Source organism: Lemur catta, chromosome 4 (genome assembly GCF_020740605.2).
Source record: "Lemur catta isolate mLemCat1 chromosome 4, mLemCat1.pri, whole genome shotgun sequence".
Taxonomy (NCBI): Eukaryota; Metazoa; Chordata; class Mammalia; order Primates; family Lemuridae; genus Lemur; species Lemur catta.
This window is the reverse complement of record NC_059131.1, coordinates 93,403,016-93,421,327: the sequence shown is the minus strand read 5'-3', so window position 1 is coordinate 93,421,327 and position 18,312 is coordinate 93,403,016. Positions and strand designations below refer to the sequence as shown.

General features: G+C 38.3%; 1 protein-coding gene across 2 annotated transcripts in view; it reads left to right on the top strand.

The window, feature by feature from the left end:
* The first annotated feature begins 251 nt into the window (after positions 1-251).
* PPARGC1A (PPARG coactivator 1 alpha) overlaps positions 252-18,312 on the top strand; it is a 108,227-nt gene continuing 90,166 nt past the window's right edge. The window contains exons 1-2 of one of the 2 annotated variants that reach the window (XM_045550460.1): positions 252-346; positions 18,001-18,180. In XM_045550460.1, the coding sequence (XP_045406416.1) occupies positions 302-346; positions 18,001-18,180 (225 nt within the window). In that variant the 5' untranslated portion in view covers positions 252-301. Of the gene's footprint in view, positions 347-12,819; positions 12,994-18,000; positions 18,181-18,312 lie in introns of those variants that run through there. The other variant, XM_045550459.1, reaches the window with a different exon arrangement.

The following is an 18,312-nucleotide window of genomic DNA, read 5'->3' as shown; positions in this document are numbered from 1 at the left end:
AGGGTTTTATTTTCCACAGTTGGAAAGGGAACCACCTGTCTCCACTGCTGATGTCAGAGTGCTCCCTCGAGACACAAGGCTGTTGGAAAGCACATGATACTGTACATATTTGCTCTTACGTCCATATCTGGCTAAGATTGGCTTTCAGATTTGTGCCCTATTGTGGAGTTCATTGAGCAGTGACTCTGAGGTGTCCTCCCACGTCACTGTGCCCTTGTGAATTAAAAAGTAGCGTGTTTAAACTCCTGTTCTGAGTGTTCCCTCATCCTGCGATACAAGTATTTGCACTGCAGTAAAATGAATGACACTCGTCTTGGGGTTATTATCTATGGATTCAATTTTGAAAGTGAGTATCAGGGGGCCTTATGCTTGCACCTAGGAGCCATTATGCTGCTGATATTTGGGGTTTTGTTTTATTTCTAGTGAGGAAGGTTTTCTTAAAAAATATGTATATTTATCTTAGATTTAGAGGTTTTATGTGTACATTTTTAAAAGGCTCCCCAAAAATTAGTGTGTAAAAATTAGTATGCTTCTATTTTTTTCTTTTTCTTTTTAAAGCTGGTAGTGTGTCAGTGTGGAAAATTGCTGTAGAGTGAATAAAAATGCCTAATTTGGAAAGACTGGGTATTATGACTTTGCATTTCAAGTGATCTATTGCATTAGATTTTGTTTGTTTGTTTGTTTGAAGATTTTCAGAGTTGTGTAATCCACTGCTCTAGTTCTTTATGCCTGGAGGAAAATTAGGCCTTTTAAATCTAGCTCCTAAAGGAAATGGGAAGGCCACAATATTTTTGCACGACTCCAGGCACTCGTGGTCAAGAACTGACACTTAAACTCTCCTGCTGGCTGTATGTATCATCCCAGGAAAATGATGCTGTCAACATTACTCAAACATTGTATGAAAATAGAATTGTTACCAACAATTGCAGAAGTCTTGCTATGAGTGAAGCTGTTCATTATTTTAATAGTGCCATGCATCTCAATTTAAATATCTTTACCAACTTGCAAATTATATGGTTATTACACAAAAGAGGTGGAAAACAGAGTCTGAGGGTGTAAATTACATTCTTGGGCCACATCAATTCAATGTCCTATTAGGGATCAGAACCAAGGTTCTTAATTCCCAGACTTCCTATGATGCACACCTTCAATTAAATTTATATTTGAAATGATGCTTGGAATCTTTTTCTCAAGTCCTAAAAATAGAGTAAATAGGATGGGCTAAGACCCCTTGGTTCATCTAATCTTTCCCCCAGTGTAGGATTTTCCTATGAACCATTAAAAGTGTTATAATATATGATTGATATTAATTAGTTTTCTGTAAAGTACTGCACTCCTTAACATGAACCGAACTAGAAATAAATATATTACCATGAATTAAGATTTTATTAGTTGCGAAGAAGAATTGGATGGAGGCACCTATGTGAAATCCTAAGTACAGGCATCAAACTGAATTAATGTCAGCACTACCTTGAGATTAATTTGAGTACTGAATAAGAAATAGTATACCATAACATAACTGTGTTTACTGAATCATTTTTGGCATCAAAACTAAAGCTACATTATAGATGCAACAACAGGCTTTTCTCCGTTGGAAGAGAGAGGCGGGTGCATTTTGTAATTAAAGTGAATGTTACTCTCTGAAAAATGCCTGTAGACCTCGGGAAGAAAACAGTCTTCTCAATAACATTGCATTCCTGTGTGTATCTCAGACCTGGCATGCTTGGTGTTGCTCCAGCCCAGCCATCTTCTGTCACCTAGTAGGGTTATATAGTATGGTCAGCTCTATTTTCCACACACTTTATGCATTTGCAGCTTATTATTATGCATATGTTTTGAAAAGGTGTGGAGGGTGCTAAAAAGATTTATGGGATCTCTCCAGGAATATTCTAGAAGGGATTCTTGATTTTATAGGAAGAATGGATTATATAGCTTTCAATACAAGGTCTTGCAAGGGGAGCCCTGTGAAACCAAAGGAACACTCTTCACAGACTTGGATGTGTGTGGCGCCCCCTAGAGTTGTGCACTGCCGTGACTGTGCTCTACTTCCCTTCATAATTCCAAAATTCTCTGATTTCATAATTCATTAATTTTACTTGCATCTATGATGTCCATTTCTTAAAGGCTAAATGCAAAACTTTAGAGGTTTTACACTGTCACATAGAAATATGTACATCACACATATAATCTTAAATTTTACAGTAACCACATTTTAAAAAGGTAAATCTAATTTTAGTATCTTTTATTTAACATAATATATCCAAAATGTTATATTAACATATAATTTATAAATTATTAGTTAGATATTTTATCAATTTAAAAAGTGATCATATGATTGATAACAAACTTGCAGAAGTATGAAAGCTAAGGCAATGCAGCTGATAGGTTGCTGGTGACAAAATTGACTTTATATTGGATTGTTTTGTTTTGGTGGCTTTGTTTTTCCTTCTTTCCTCTGTGTGTATTTCACATGTCATCATTTAAAACACGATCTGATGCTTCACGGTTCCTCTCACACTTGCAAATTCATGCTATCTTGTCAGTTTCCATGCACCATATGGGTGTCGTGTCTCTTAACAGAGAAATTCTTGAATGACTTTTGGCTCAAATAACTTTGTGGCTGGCCGAAGGAAAACAAAAACTGCTTTCTGCATGTGCTGCTTCTGTTCTCTTTAGAGGTAGAGCCAGGTCAGGACTAGTATGAAGCTGGTTTTTGCTTTTCTTCAGAAAAGCAGAGAAACCGGCAGGCACTTGGCATCCCTACAATTTGTGATGGCACATAGAAAGTCAGCTTAATATAGAACTTAAAGAGAAAGTTTGCTGTGCTTTGTTTCCAGATCTTATTATTTTTTAGGTGAGGAAGCCAGGCAAAGAGCATACTCATGCATTTACTCTAATGTTGCTTGATTTTAAGCAACATTAAGTTTTTTGTATTAGTATATGAACAGTAGGTATCATTACTAAATTCTTATTATATGCCAAGCCCTGGGCTCATACATATCTCCTTTAACTTTAACACCAACTATGTAAAATAGGTATTTATATTTCCATTTTTATGAATTATTTGAGGTTCAGCTAGTTTGGGCAACTCACTTGGGATCCCACAGATGGACAATAAGTGGCAGGTCTATACTGTCTGACTCCAAAGCCTCAGAGAAGGGGTCCACAATTTCAAACCAAGTCAATGACACTCTTCAATAATGAATTTTGAAACAAGGACAAAATACTAAAATTTTAGAGTTGGAAGCTTCCTTCATTTCATGTATTCAAGAAATACATGCAGAGAACTCCTAATCCTATCCCATCTTTTGATTAGAAGAGAAAATAGATCTAGAAAGTTAAAGTGGCTTTGTCCAAGGTCAAACAAACAAACCTAGACATCAGGTCCCTCGATCCCTGCTCCGCTGCTGTTTGTCTAAGTGGCTTAATGGTCTCTTTAAGAAGATAAGTTGAACATTTACAACTTTTTTTTAACAGAAAGGGCACAAACTTTGAAAATCTGTAGGATAGAGACATTCCTTTCTTTTTCTTCTTTATGCATTTTAAACTTTTTTGAAGCATATGAATATTGAAAAGTGCATATATCATAAGAGTTCAGCTCGATGAATTTTCAGTAACTGAACATACCCGTGTAGTCAGCACTGACAGCAAGAAAGAAACCAAAACTATCCTGCTGGAGCCCCCTCCTCCCCCTTGCCTGTGGCCTCCTCTCAGCCTCCAACCACCACCAAAGACAACCCTCTCCTAACTTTCAGCCAAATAGCTCAGGTATATACTGTGCTTGGCATCATAAGGCATGCGCGTTTTGTGTGTGTCTGGCCTTTTGCTTCACATTATGTTTGTGTGACTTATCCACATTTTGGTGTATAGCAGAAGTTCCTTGATTCTCATGGGTGTGTTTGGACATACTTTTGAAGTATAAAAGCCCCAGTGACCATAATATTCTAAGTGGATTGAATAGGTTTATTTAACATTCATTATTATTTAAATTGCTTTTTCCTCCAGAAAATTCTTAACCATGGTTTCATTTGACTCAGTTTGAAACAAAATAACAAAGCTGAACCACAGTGCCTCAGTGGTTGCAACACATGACACATCCCTGCAAACCGTTCCTGTCCTGTAGTTTTACATAACATGTGACATCAGGTAGTGTAACAGAGAAGACAAAGCATGCACAGGCTGAAAATACCCAGAGGAGAGTGCCGGCTTGGAGTTCCCACTCAGTGGCTTTGTATGGCTGTGCAAAAGGTTAGGCGTGGCCTATTTTTAGGTGCCCTGCATGGAAATGGATCTATTATACAAGATGGATGGTAGAAAGTTCCACTTCAGGAGTTAGAAATTTTTGTTCTGAAAAGAGATAGGAAAAGAATCTACTCTGATCATCAGCTTGGGGCACGGTACACGTGGGCTTTTTAAAGAATAATAGAGCTTTGGACTTCTTTAAAATGGGAATTCTTGTCAACCTCTTTTTGCAGATTGTTTCACAGGCACATAAGTCAAGCTTCTTATGTTAGTTTTTTTATTGTTTCTTTCGTCTGGTTGCAGGACAATGTGAAGTTAAATATGCCATGTTAGTGAACACTGCTAGTGAGGACCCAGCATTGTGTGGGGATAGCTGGAGGTTTATCGAGGCATTGTCCTGGCTGAAGTTTATCATTTACCTGGTCTTATTTTGCTTACTTCTGTGTCATTGGTGCTCCCTCTCCAAATTTTCTGGTGAGGAATTTAGTGTGCCTGCGGCTATTCACTCAACCCTAAAAGAAAACCTCCAAACTGGTTGGTATTAGACAGCACCAAAGCACAAATCTTCTCCTTCCTTCCTGCTAAACAGGGTTGTATGTACAAAGGAAACAGTTGAACAGGAAAACCCTGTCACCCCCAGGGATACATAAACTATCTATCCTGCGATATGGCCATGGTTTAGTGCATTTGCTAATAATGTCGTGATAAAATGTTAGACATATGACCTTCTTTCCTTCCTCCACATCCTATAGTAATAGCTCAGCTGATTCCTCCTAAATTAAAAAGATGTAAGATCTACTTTTACCAAATATAAGGAGCTTCTTATTTAAGGGGGGTGGTCTGATGTTAGGAGGAGGCAAAGGTGTTACTTTAAGCTCTTATTTCCCTAGGTGCCATAGACCTTATTCCTATTTACAATCCACCCTCTTTTCTAAGTCTTCTCTCTCCAGGTAACACCATTTCTAACCTGTCACAAAACCAAACGCCATGTTAGTGTGTTATATCGCATTCATCATATACAGATATAAGTGCATAGTAACTACCATATCAGTTGTGTGTTTTTCACACCTACTAGGCAAGCAGGGGCTCGGTCTTACCTATGACTTGGGCCACTTGCCAGAATTAGTGATAAATAAAATGAGAGCATTTGGTTCTCTGGCCAGCTATCTGGGCTTTGTCAGAAATCCAGATTTCTAGAAGCTGGTGTTCTCACAGCCAAAACATGTGGTTGAAATTATTCTATTTTACAAGTTCTCTGGTATTCCTTTTCTAGAACGGCTAGGTGGCTAAATATCCGTATTTCAAGGAAAGTGATGAAGCTGTGCTCTTTCGGCGAAGTTGAGCGCCCATTAGCTTTCTTGTCCATCATCCTTGCTTTCCCGGGTCTTTGTGCAATGAGACATTTGGATTCACCCTGAGTTGCCTATCTCTGTCTAGGCAGGCACATCGCTGCATTTCAGAGCTGGCAAGGATCTTAGATTTAATTGAATCTAGCCATCTCCTTTGACAGATAAGGAAACTGAGGCTCAGAATCATTAAGTGAACTACACAAAGTCAAATTGCTGGCTAGTGACACAGCTGAAAGAGGACCCGCGCTCTTCCTATCATCCTTTTCCTTCTACTTTGAGTTTAATCAGGATCTACAAAGTCACTCCACTTACCAGGTAGACTTGAGCTTCCTGTACTCACCTTAAATTTCACAAAGCTGGCTGCCTTTGGTTTGAACCTCATTACCCTTCTTCTTGCAAAAATTCTTCTGGTCAAAATAATGATCTCCCGGTGTAGGAAGAGCAACGTGCAGGAAGGGCCCAGGAAACTGTGAGAACACTAATTTGAACTGGCTGACAGTAAAGCTTCCATTGCTATGGACCCAGTTGGCCTTCCAGGGTAAAGAGGTGGGTCAGCTCCCCCAGTGATATTATTACAAGGCCTGGAATGAGCCTCCTATCCAAGAACAGGGCTGCAGCATGACCGAATTTACACAGGTGGCTCCACGTTTAGGGATGAAGCTGCATTCCAATAGTTTACTTGTACCTCCCTGGCTTGAAACTTGGACTGTCTTTTCCTCATCAAATCAATTTCAGCTGTCTCCAGAGGAAGCCATGTCTCTAACCGTTCTTCGCTAAGCCTCTGCAGACCACTCCTTCCCTGTTCCTCAGTCAGTAAAATCTCTTCTTGAGAAATTTTCTTAATAGTTTGGTCATACCATTCTCAAGACATTTACTATTCTTCCTTTTTCCCTTGGTGTATGTATCTGAACTCTGTTAGATGCTAGAAGGTCAGAAAAAATATGACAGCAAATAGATACTTTTATATAAATGATTGGAATTCCTTTAACTCCACTAAGGGTAATTAAATTTTGGGGGAAAAATGTTTGTTTCACTTAATTGATGACATTTCAGTCTGAGAAACAAGGTGAGGATGGTCGTGGCATGTGGGGCCAGTAGGTTGGGCCTACCTTTGAGGCAAGCTAATAATCATTGATAGCTTCTCTGTCCCTAAAATTCAGGGCTCAGGGGGTTTCTAAGAACACCAGGTAGTAATTTCCCTCAATGTTGCTTATGAGCTTTGCATCCGAAGTGGAGTCCTGTTGAACTTGTTATGATAGACAGAAATGGCTTCATTTTAAATATATGCAGAATGTATGATGAATATTGAATGTCAGGGCCTATTTCTATTTGCTACATTCCCTGTATGTTAAGAAGGAATGACTTTAATACTGAATCTTTCTATTCTTCTCAAAAATGAATAATTACTCTTCTTTTTCTGAATATGAAAGTCATATGTGTGTATCACAGAATATTTTAAAATTATAGAAAGGTACACACACCTTATAAAGTATTTACCATGTCATCAGCCACTATGAACAGCTTGTTAAATATTCTCCTCATCCTCCTGAGTATAAAAATATAGGAAATATTTTAAGATGATAGTTTTTTTAAGCCTAATTTTAAACCTTAATATATTTTGAAAATTTTCTCATTATGCTATGAAATATATTTTGCAACAGTTTTGAATGACAGCATTGAATGTCTGTGTATACACACTGCTATATAATTATTTAACTGTGTCCTTTAATGTTCGACACTCACATTGCATTCAAGTTTTAATAATGTAAATTATTGGGTAATTGCATTGAGTATCCTCACACCAAAAATCTTTGTATACATACCCCTATTATTTCCTTAGGATGAATTTTGAGAAGTAGAAGTTCTGGCTCTAAGGGGCTGCCCACTTTTAAAGTTTTTGATACATATTACCTGCTTGTGCTCTAGAAAAATTGTACCCATTTATAATCCTATCAGAGGTATTTGACATCTATTTTTCAATGGAGCTGCTAAATGTGGAAGTTGATCCTAGAACTGGTCTTCTTAGTTAAAGATGTTTCCTCAAAAATCTTGTCTCTAATTGAGTTGGCAAATATAGAGGAAGATTTTGTATGTCACCATAAAATTTAACTTAGACCTCAACGCTACTTGCTTCTTAAAATGAGAATTTATTTCCTTCCTACCTCTCCCACATTTTTGGTATATATATTAACTCTGCTATAGTAAAAATCAAATATCAAAGCACTGGACAAACTTATAATGAAATAAAAGCCAAATAACCAAAAATGCTTTCAAGACTCTGTCTGATGCTATTGAAAAAAAGAAAAATAAAAACAATTATTTTATTTTTTCTTCCCTTTTGAGACTATTTGCAAAATATAGTTTTCTCCCCTAAAATTGAGAAAAGTTAAGTTAATTAGGACCCAAGGTCTAGAGATAAGTTCCAGGGAAATATTCGAATATTTTTATTTTTTCAATTTAACAATTTATGTACCTCAGTTTTCTCTGGCCCTCACTAACTTCAGCTAATGGAATAGAATATTCTTCTTACTAAGTAAAATATTATATTATTGAGGTTTAGTAGTAGTTTAAATTTTTAAATAGTACCAAATTTAATAAAATGTTACATGCCTTATTTTTGGTTCCAGTAAAAAAAAAAATTGCTAAATAATTCTATCAAACATTTCTTGTCTAAATAATCTATAACTCTCTGCATTATAGATGAATTAACCTGAAATAATTCAGGTAAACAAAAATGTCTCTAGATTCAGGAAAACAACAGAGTTGAGCACCAGACAAAATCGGATGTTAACTCTCCCTTTATTTTCTCTTATCTATCAGCTTAATAAGTACCCTTCTTGCTTTATGTTCAGATTAGTCCAATTGACTGCAACTCAGATTAATGTTCATGTTATTTTTTGTTTTAATATGAAAAATACCAAAAGCACCTTTTGGGGTCCAAGTTAAAATAGAGGCTGACTCAGCTGCACAGAGCTGGTCTGCAGGAGGTTTTATTGGAGGTGAGAGATGTGTTGCTGAGGTGGTCTATCATATCTTGTTTATTAAAAAAAAAAAGAAAGAAAGAAAGAAAGAAATGCTATGAGGCATTAAAGCTATCTGCTGATTTTCCTTTAATTGTTTCCCCAAAGGTTCTTTGTTCACATGGACATCACCATGGCAGTTTTGTGTAAAATAAGGTTTAATTTTAGAGTATTTGTAGCAGTCTTTGTTATACCCTACTCTGCTATCAACTTTTGTGCCCTGCCCAGTCCCAGCTTCTAACCAGAGATGGTTGGAAGCATGTGCTTAGAAACTGATGTAGGGTGTCAGGATCAATTAGTCCCTCTAGGAATTAAAAGCAAGCAATTGAATGCCTGTAAGCAATGATTAACTTTAAGAATATTAGCAATTATGGGCAGGCCCTGTTCCTTTCTGGAAGAATGGTCTAGGCAGGCAGCATTCCCAGGAATATTGGTTTCCAGTTAATGTAGACACTCTCTTGGATATAAAGTTGCCTCAGGGGCTTGTGCCTTTGATTTGGGGACGATGATTCTTCTTAGGTGTGAAACTTTAGTTCTTCCGAAAAGGGTTTTCAGAGATCTGTGTGTTCTTTTCAGCTGCCATCTGAACCCTCACCCTGCCTTATTTTTCTTAGTTGTAAAATGGGTAGACATCATCTTTACTGGGTAGTTTTGAAAACTAAATTGATTGAGATATGATATATGAAGTTCTGATCTTAATGTCTAGAAGCCCATGTACGTCCTGCTGTAGATGTTTTCCTTTCTACTTCTCTTCCTTAAAAAATTTCTGCATAAATTTATTCTTACATGATTTATTGTAAGCTTATAAAACAAAGATATTTATACTAATAGCCTTTGCTTCTGAGTTTACTTCTGTACCCACTTTATACAATACACAGATCAAAACCAATTGTTTTTGCTATTGTCTGAGATATTTGAGTTCGGGAGTTTGAATTAGATTGTGTTTATTTTTCAGTGGGCAACTGTCTGAAATATGGGTCGAAAAAGCCTGTAATTTGGGGCAGGAATGAGGAAGGAAACCTACATGTGATACCCTTCATTACATATTTTTGTTGTAGAATTAAATTATTCTCTTGAGGGTTTTTTTTTTTTTCCTTTTTTTTCTTTCTTTCTTTTTCTCTTGTTATCACCATGAAGGATATATTCTCCTGCCTCACCAATGTTAGGGCCTTGCAAAACGTTAACAGAATTACTGAGGGAAGAAATTCTATCAGGTTGGAATCTAGGCTCTGTGTAGATATAGAACATTACAGGCACTCAATAGATGTTAATAAATACCTCTTTCTATTGTTGAGATAAAATGAGATTGATTTGGGTGTGAATTGCGGCGGTCATTGAAAGACTTTGTACCTAAACAGGGTGTGTTTTAAGGAGTAGAAGACGAATCTTGGTTTTGAGCAAATGACGTTGCTTTTTCATATCAAATTATTCTCCGTTTTCAAGGGCTGTCATACCCCTAAAATTGTAAGCTCCCTTGTGTCCATGTCATATGCCTTCTTGGCAGCCCTTGTGATACATGGCTGTGCACACAGTAAGGTTTCAACAGATCCTTGTTGATTGAAACCAAACATTTGGAAATCTTGGAGGCAGCGCTGACAAAGGCGTGAAAGAGGGCTAGAGGAGAAAGGGAGAGAAACAGTCCAGGCAGAGAGAGAATTAATATAGAAACTGTCCGGAGAGCCAGAAAAGACCCAGGTTGGTGACCAACTAACAATTTAAGTTCTCCTGAGAAAAGAAAAAAGAAAAACTGGACAGAAGAAAATTTTTAATTTGAAGAGTTAATTAACCAAATTATAAGACCTTTAAAATATCCCTCTCATTAAAGTTGTAACTTTGAGACTTAAAAAAAAAATACTGGGAGGTCCTCTAATTTTTCCCAAGAATTTTTATTTGTACAGTAGTAGATACTTGAGGGTGAAAATGCAATATGCTCCTGTAGTTTATAAGTCCTTTAAATGTTTTTGCTTCTAAATCACCTTCTGGGATAGTGAAGAGAAAAAAAAAAAAAGAATATATGAAATCACCTCTGGTTTCAGTGGATATGCTGATGTGATTTTTTTTTTAAAGTGGAATTAGGTGGCAAAAAACAAATAAGAAAACCCAAGAACACAATGTGAGCAGGTTAAAATATCAAAAACAGTAATATAACATGTTCCAGTGTAAAGAACATCTCTAAAAGGTGTGAATAGGATTTAAAATATGTATATAATGCATGTCTAGCATTGGATGAACACAAATAAAAGTGTCAGTGAATGGCACAACTCAGGCATCACCTGATAATAATTAATAAACATTGACTGTTCTTTGCCAAGTGACCAATGTTATTTCACAGTTGACCATGTTGAGGGTAGAGCCAATGACCTTTGTCCTGAATTTTAATAATTTACTGAAGTTTTACATTACATCACAATATAATTGGGAAGAAAATTAGTAATTCTTTGTGGGGAGTGCAGAGTAATGCCATTAATTGCGTGTAGAAAAGCATTCTCGAGGCTCTATTTTCCTGTTCTTTTTTGATTTAGAAAATTAAAACTACAGTAATTTTCTGCTGTTTGTAAGAGGAAAAATGTACCAGCGAAATGTATTTAGCTAACTTAAAATGTCAAAGCTTTTGGCCATCTTTTTATGTCCAGTAATGACAAACTGTCAATTTTATTATATTATTCAGGAATTTACTAGCAACTTGTTGCGATATCAGAGTAGACAAATCTCTTATATAGTAATATATGTGGTCTGAAAGAGGCAGCAGCCTGGTGGGTTTTGTGTGTTTTGTTTGTATATCTTTCTTTCACTTTAGTATTTGAGCAGCTTAATATTTAAAATATGCGTTAGAGCAGAATCACCATTTTTTTCTTTATAAGGAGATGGACAATAAAGAACATATTAAATTAACCTCAGTAGGAGTTTACAAATTATATTTAGATACCTGGAGAATTTTTTCAGATAAATTATTATCAAGTAAAAGAATTGAGCAGATTATAAAAGTATATTGAGTTTAAAATGTTATGAAAACATTTTATTCACAAAGATATACACATGTGTACGTCTCCCCAGAACTGGGAAGGGTTAAGTCAGACCACTGTAATGTTACAGGAAGTGTTTTTCTGCTGTTTCTAGTACCTTGGGTTTGTTATGTATTCAATATGTAGTGTCATCATAAAACAGTTGCACCTGCATTAGCCCTCATTGTCTCAAGGTACAAGCTGAAAAATAATAAAAAGAAAGGCTCAAGAAATGAGTATTTCTGCTAATAGTGTGTTGGTATTTTTCCCTCACTTCACGGACATTCTTGATTTCAAAGGCAAACTGCACAACCTAGGGCACTGGAGTTGGAATCCAATGTTTATTCAGAAAAGCACCCTAAGGCAGTTAGGGAGGAAATGTTACATGTATGAAAAAAAAAAGCAGCCGGGAATCTAAGCTGATCTGGGCACAGCAGCAGCGACTGTATTTACTAACACTTGTTTTCTGGGAGCCTATGAGAGAAATGGAAATAATTAGAAGGAAGCTGAAAGGATGGGATTATGTGGTTTGTTCTCCTTATATGGAGCAAAGCAAACTGCAGTAACACTTCGGGAGCTGGTATTCCCGACTGCCACGGGGACAGCCGAATTCTGGGTGGAGGAGTTTGTTTATACCTTAACAAATACAGGCTGTTTTGTTGATTAAACAAGCAAAAAATGCCCCATTCGCTGCTTTCCAATACTCCCCCAATTAGAAAATGTCTCGTAAAGATGCATCATGTGATAAGCTCTTGCTTTAGTCCCAAACTAAGCTTGAGTCCACTTGGAGATCTCAGAATTAAAGAGTTCTTAGGGAATACACATTTAGCTAAGAATATAGTTACTCTATCATGAGACAGGGAGCTTTACCACTTGCTTGTTTGGAAAGGAAAATAAATTAAAAAAAGATTGCAGGGGATTTTGGTTATTATATGGCCAGGGCTCCGTTCAGAGTCTGTGGCATTCAAAGCTGGCTTTAATCACAGCATGATGCTTGAAGCCTCCAAAAGTCTAAGTGTTTCCTTTCTTTCTTTCTCTCTTTCTTCTTTCTTCTTTTTTTTTTTTTTAAGCGTTACTTCACTGAGGCAGAGGGCTGCCTTTGAGTGACGTCACGAGTTTGAGCAGCTAGCTGCACAGGGGAAGGGAGGCTGGGTGAGTGACAGCCCAGCCTACTTTTTAATAGCTTTGTCATGTGACTGGGGACTGTAGTAAGACAGGTGCCTTCAGTTCACTCTCAGTAAGGGGCTGGTTGCCTGCATGAGTGTGTGCTCTGTGTCACTGTGGATTGGAGCTGAACAAGCTTGACTGGCGTCATTCAGGAGCTGGATGGCGTGGGACATGTGCAACCAGGACTCTGACTCTGTGTGGAGTGACATCGAGGTGAGCTGGGCTGGGCTCGGCACTGCAGCCAGGACTGAAGCTTCCCTCAGATGCTATTATTCCTGTAAGGGGGGATGGGCTTGGGCAAGGAGAGGAGGCAGAAAAGTAGTCCAGGCGGGAGCTTTCAGAAGGGAATCTCAATCTTATCTTAACTCCAATAAGTTTGCTATTTTAAGGTGGCTCTGAGATGCCTTGAGCAAATCAAAGCTTAGCTGCTGTCATCAGTATCTGTTGCAGTTAGAAACTCTTTCCATGTGCCTTTGGCTCTGTTTCTACTCATATGCAATATTTATGCTCTCAGATATTGATATGAATCAGAAGCTGAAGTCTTTCCAGTGGTGTTTAGTGGCCTGGTTGGAAAAATGCCATTTCTATTTATAATAAAACGAAGATAAAAATATTAAAATGCATGTGTTCAAATATAGCTGGTTTTGACTCTAGTCCGGATTTTTTTTCCCTCTCTCTCTCTCTCTGTTCATCAGACAGAGAACTTACAAAATCCTAAATAATCCTCCTGGGCTATTTTAGATTGCTTTTCCCACAGAACACAAAACAACGATGCTGCTTCTTTTGAAACTCCTAAACGTGGTAGAAAGATTTGGCCAGAGAATTACAAAAAAAAAAAAAAAAAAAAAGCCTTTCAGTGCAAGGTTTTCCTTTCGCATCGGTGGCAGGAAAGCCAATGGTTAAATCTCCCTGTACCACGGAGAGCTGCCTGAAGCCGGAGAGAGAATAGAGTTTATGCAGGACTGTGTGTGGAGCTGCTCGCTGCTTGTGTAAAAATAGACGGCAATACATCAATTCCACAGTCTCTGCTGGCTACAATTCATACAGGGGGGAAAAAAACGCAAGTGGTTTCCTCGTAATCTCTGGAGTCTAGTGGGAGACGGAGGACCTCGGCGTGTTTGCATTCAGCACAATGGAATGTTCTCCGAAGGAAAGTTTGGGCAACTTGGGAAACAAGAGAAACTTTCTGTGGACTCTGGTGAGATGGACCTGAATTGAATTGCATGGAGGATCCGAGCTCTTAACAATGAATCTGGCAAAAGACTGCGAGTGCTTCCTCTGGGTAGCTGGGGGCACGCAGGGTAAGGGGGAGGACCGAGTGCCACACGTGATTTGATTAAATAAGATGTCCATGTGGTGCAGCGATACACATCTACACATCTAAAGTGAAAATAATTTGGCCAAGGCCGTCTGCGAATGCATTTTTGCTATCTAGCGAGGCATGCCCTGGGTTCTTAACTCTTTGCTGGGTTTGCAAATGTTGGCTCCCTTGGCCCGCCCTCGCCTTGGCAGATCGCATTTGCGGATTATGATTGTTCTTATCTTGTTGTGATTTCATAGTAAGGTGGAATAGATATGGATAATTCGTATGTCCTGTAGCTATTGGGAGTCAGGGTTCTAAGTGGCTTCAAAGTCCTAATTGTCTCTGAGTAGCCGGAGTGTCCTGTGGGTGGTTGTCTGCCTGGCACTGTGTGTCTCAGCTGCTGTAGTTTCATTTTTCCATCCTGTATTATTCCTGATGCTGCTAGGAGTTGACTGAGGAACTAGATCATATGGAAATAAGGAAAGATTTACTTTCATCACTGGAATTCCTGCAGTCATTTTCAAATAAGCATCAGAAGCATTTAGAACAGTGGCCTTTTAAATTTTTTCTTAAGGAGGAGAGAGGTCTTGGGCTAATTGTCCAGCCGTGGATTGAGTCGCCGATCGGTTGGCTGCGACCAGCCAGTGTCTTCTCTGTGGCACTGTGGGCAGCTGGCTGCTAGAGGCCCTGCCTTCGTGGTAGCAGCGCTGGGAACCACCTCTGGCAGTCTAAAATATTACGAGCAGCAGGTAGCGTAGGCAGTTTTCATTTTTTGAATCATTAATGTTTGCTGTCATCCTGAAACGTATTATGCCCTTTTGCACATAATGACAGGACAGCACATTGGTTAATAAAGGCCTGTATCACTATAGCTACTGAGTCCCCAGCGTTTCACAGTTTAATGAAGGTGATGTACAATAAGGTTACTAAGATTGATAGTGACAATTCACATGACATAAACTCCTCTAAGACTGTCATTCATTTCTGCCCCCCCCTACACCCCCTTTCCCTTGTCTTGGCTAATTTTTTTTAAGAATTAAGATTCTTTTTTTTTTCATTAATATAATTAATGTGGCCAAGTCCACTCCTTCCTCTCTCTCTCTTTAAAATTTACCATCAACGGCATGAAAACCTCCAAAAGGTTAATGGAGAATTATACTTAATTATAATGATTCATTATCATCAGTGCAGTTAAGCTAATTTATTGTCTGCTCCTTAACTAAGAGAAAAGTCTGTTGGGGTGAAATAACATACAATAATTAGCCTTTTGTGTTTAGTGACTGCTTTATCCTCTTAAATCTTATTATAAAATTAAGGCTACAGTTGTGAAATAGCTGTCATAGTTGCAAAGAAGTAGTAGAATGTGTCTGTGTAATTGCAATAAAGCACACCTGTTACAGATGTATAGGAAGCAGTAAATATCAGCTGTCAGATGAGGACAGTTACAGGGCTCGGACTGTTAAGTCTGGCATCGTCCAAAGGCCAAATATAAATTAATAACAGGAACACTTGCTACTACTAATGTGTTTTAGATTAGCAGGATAGTACTGCATTCAGAAGCACTGATTTTATTAGCATGTCAACACTGGCAAGCACACATGCACTTTTTTAGACCATAACATAAAAGCAAAAATGAGAGAGAGAGAGAGAGGAAAAAAAAAGAATATGTAAACTATAGGATAGTAAAATCCAACAAATTGATCTAGTCTGTTCAATGGTTTTCAAAAGTTATTTAAAAATATATGTTTCTGGAAGGTTAAGGGGTTTTGAAAAAAGTCGTATCAAAGGAGGGCAGTTAGAGAGAGAGACAGCAAAAAGCTGTCCCCAAGCCAGGATGACAGTTCAGCATTCCAAAACACGGTTCCTAAATTCCACAACAGGAACTAAAGCCAGATGTGGAGAGACTATGTCTTCTAGATTATTTTTCTTTTTGTTGCTACTTTTGTTGTTTATGTTTTTTCTTAAGGACTATCTCCCCATAGAATCCTAGTGTATTTCACACCACTGAAAAAGTTCTCTTCTTGTCTCTGAATTGGTGGTGTTGAGGAAGAGTTAATACTGTGTTTCCACTTGGAGGATATGCAATGTGGGCAAGAATGGAGGCTGGGAAGTGTTATACCCACAACAAAAAGCGAACATTGTACCAGAACAAGGTCTCCTCTTCAGCCCAGCCTGAACTGTAACTTTGGGCTAACTCAGATAATAAAAAGGAAAGACCAATAAAATGATAAGGAAAGAGTTTTGATGGAGAGGACATCCCTTTCTTTGCATTCCCTTGAGCCTGCTGTTTGGGAGCTAATGGGGGTTCCCGGGGGTCTTAGTGAAGTACTGCAATGATTTGCAAGCTCCTCCCAGCGCCCCTTACAAACTGCTGACTCCATTACCCAGTACCTACTTCTCAGTGTGTTGCTTACGATCACGCTGCTTCATATGACCCATGCAATGTAGCCTGCCAGGGATCCCTGCCAAGGCTAACAGGGGTGCTCAAGAAAAAAAAATCTGCATAAAACTTATTTCATTCAAAATCTAAATGTCAAGGAGGATCTTTACCTTCATGCCTAACTGCTGCCTGGATGTGAACAACTCCACGCCATTCCTCCTGACCTTGGAATGTAGGGCTCTGAGGGTGCTGCTTCAGAGTGTGTGCCTCCTAATTTACACACCTCAGCTCACAGGTGGATAAAGGCCTTACTGTTTTGGCATGGCCAGACTCCTGCAGTCTAGGGTTACTGCAGCGTTCTTCATAGTACGTAACCTGGAATCAGAAATTAGGTAGCCAATTCAAGTTGAGGAGATCACCTCATTGGTATGGGGAGTTCACTTGCCTTGGAAAGCCATAGGCAGGCACCATTAAAAGGCTTCATGGAGTCCCATACAAGACGAGAAAGACTATGGCAATCTAAAGTAGCCTTGGCGACAAGCAGTGCAGCTTCCATAGAAGATATTTTAAACCTCTCAATATATTGAAGTCACTTTAAAACTCTAAACAAAAATAGTTATTTTGAATTAACTTTTTGAAGCATTGTTTAGGTATACATAAATAAGGGATAAAAATATAGTTGTGGTATGCTATTGTGATTTTTCTTTTCCAGGTACCAGGTGATCCCAGCCATACACACACACACACACACACACACACACACACACACACACACCCCAACATGCATGACTTGCAAGTTACACATAGTAAAAGATATAAAAGCCAGATAGAAAAAAATATATGATATTTTTGTCCTTCACCTGAAGGAACTTGCTTTTGCCCTGTTGAGGATGAAGGCCAGGAACTCATGAAGAATCAAGTAAGAGTAAATGATTTAAATAACAATTCAAGAGAACCACAGATGAGTCAAGGGGCTTTGGACCATTAGCTGCTTGCTAAGTGAATTATATGGATTGTAATGCTTAAAAGGAGTATAAATGGAGAAAGTTTTCCTAGTATAATTCCTTTGTTCAATTTTTCATTTGGCAATTATTTATTGTCTATTAGGTGTGATGACAATTCCAGTGGAAAACCAAGTTTGTATCCTTCCCTTGAAGGGATTATCCTCTAAGGGTAGACTAAAATTTTTCATTCAGTTAACCATAAAACAATCTCAAAACTTGGTAAGTTCTAACTATCAAAGAAGTACAAACAAATATAGTTGATTTTTAACTGGAAGGATCAGAGAAGGCTTCATGGAAGTGTGGCATTTACTATGGGTTTGGAGTTAGACTTTTGGGTGGCATAAATCAGGCGAACTATCCTTTGGTAGCCAAGTGAGTAAAGAATTTAGGATGTTTTCTCTGGTAGTTAAAGCCCCAAAGACCAGCTTTGGTGGTGTCGTTGAATTAACCAGGCTTAATTCCTATCACATGCTATTGCAGTTTAATAAATTCCTGAAGTTAATGAAAGCTATTTTTTTTCCTGCCTCCTGCAGTGTGCTGCTCTGGTTGGTGAAGACCAGCCTCTTTGCCCAGATCTTCCTGAACTTGATCTTTCTGAACTAGATGTGAACGACTTGGATACAGACAGCTTTCTGGGTGGACTCAAGTGGTGCAGTGACCAATCAGAAATCATATCCAATCAGTACAACAATGAGCCTTCAAACATATTTGAGGTAAGGACAGCCTGTGGAGAAATTAATTTCTCACTGACCTTGGCTTGGGCCAGACTAACATGGCAGTGGGCCTGCAAGCATAATGGGTTCTTACTTTGCTGTCATCAAAAGATTTTTCATCGCAGTTAGACA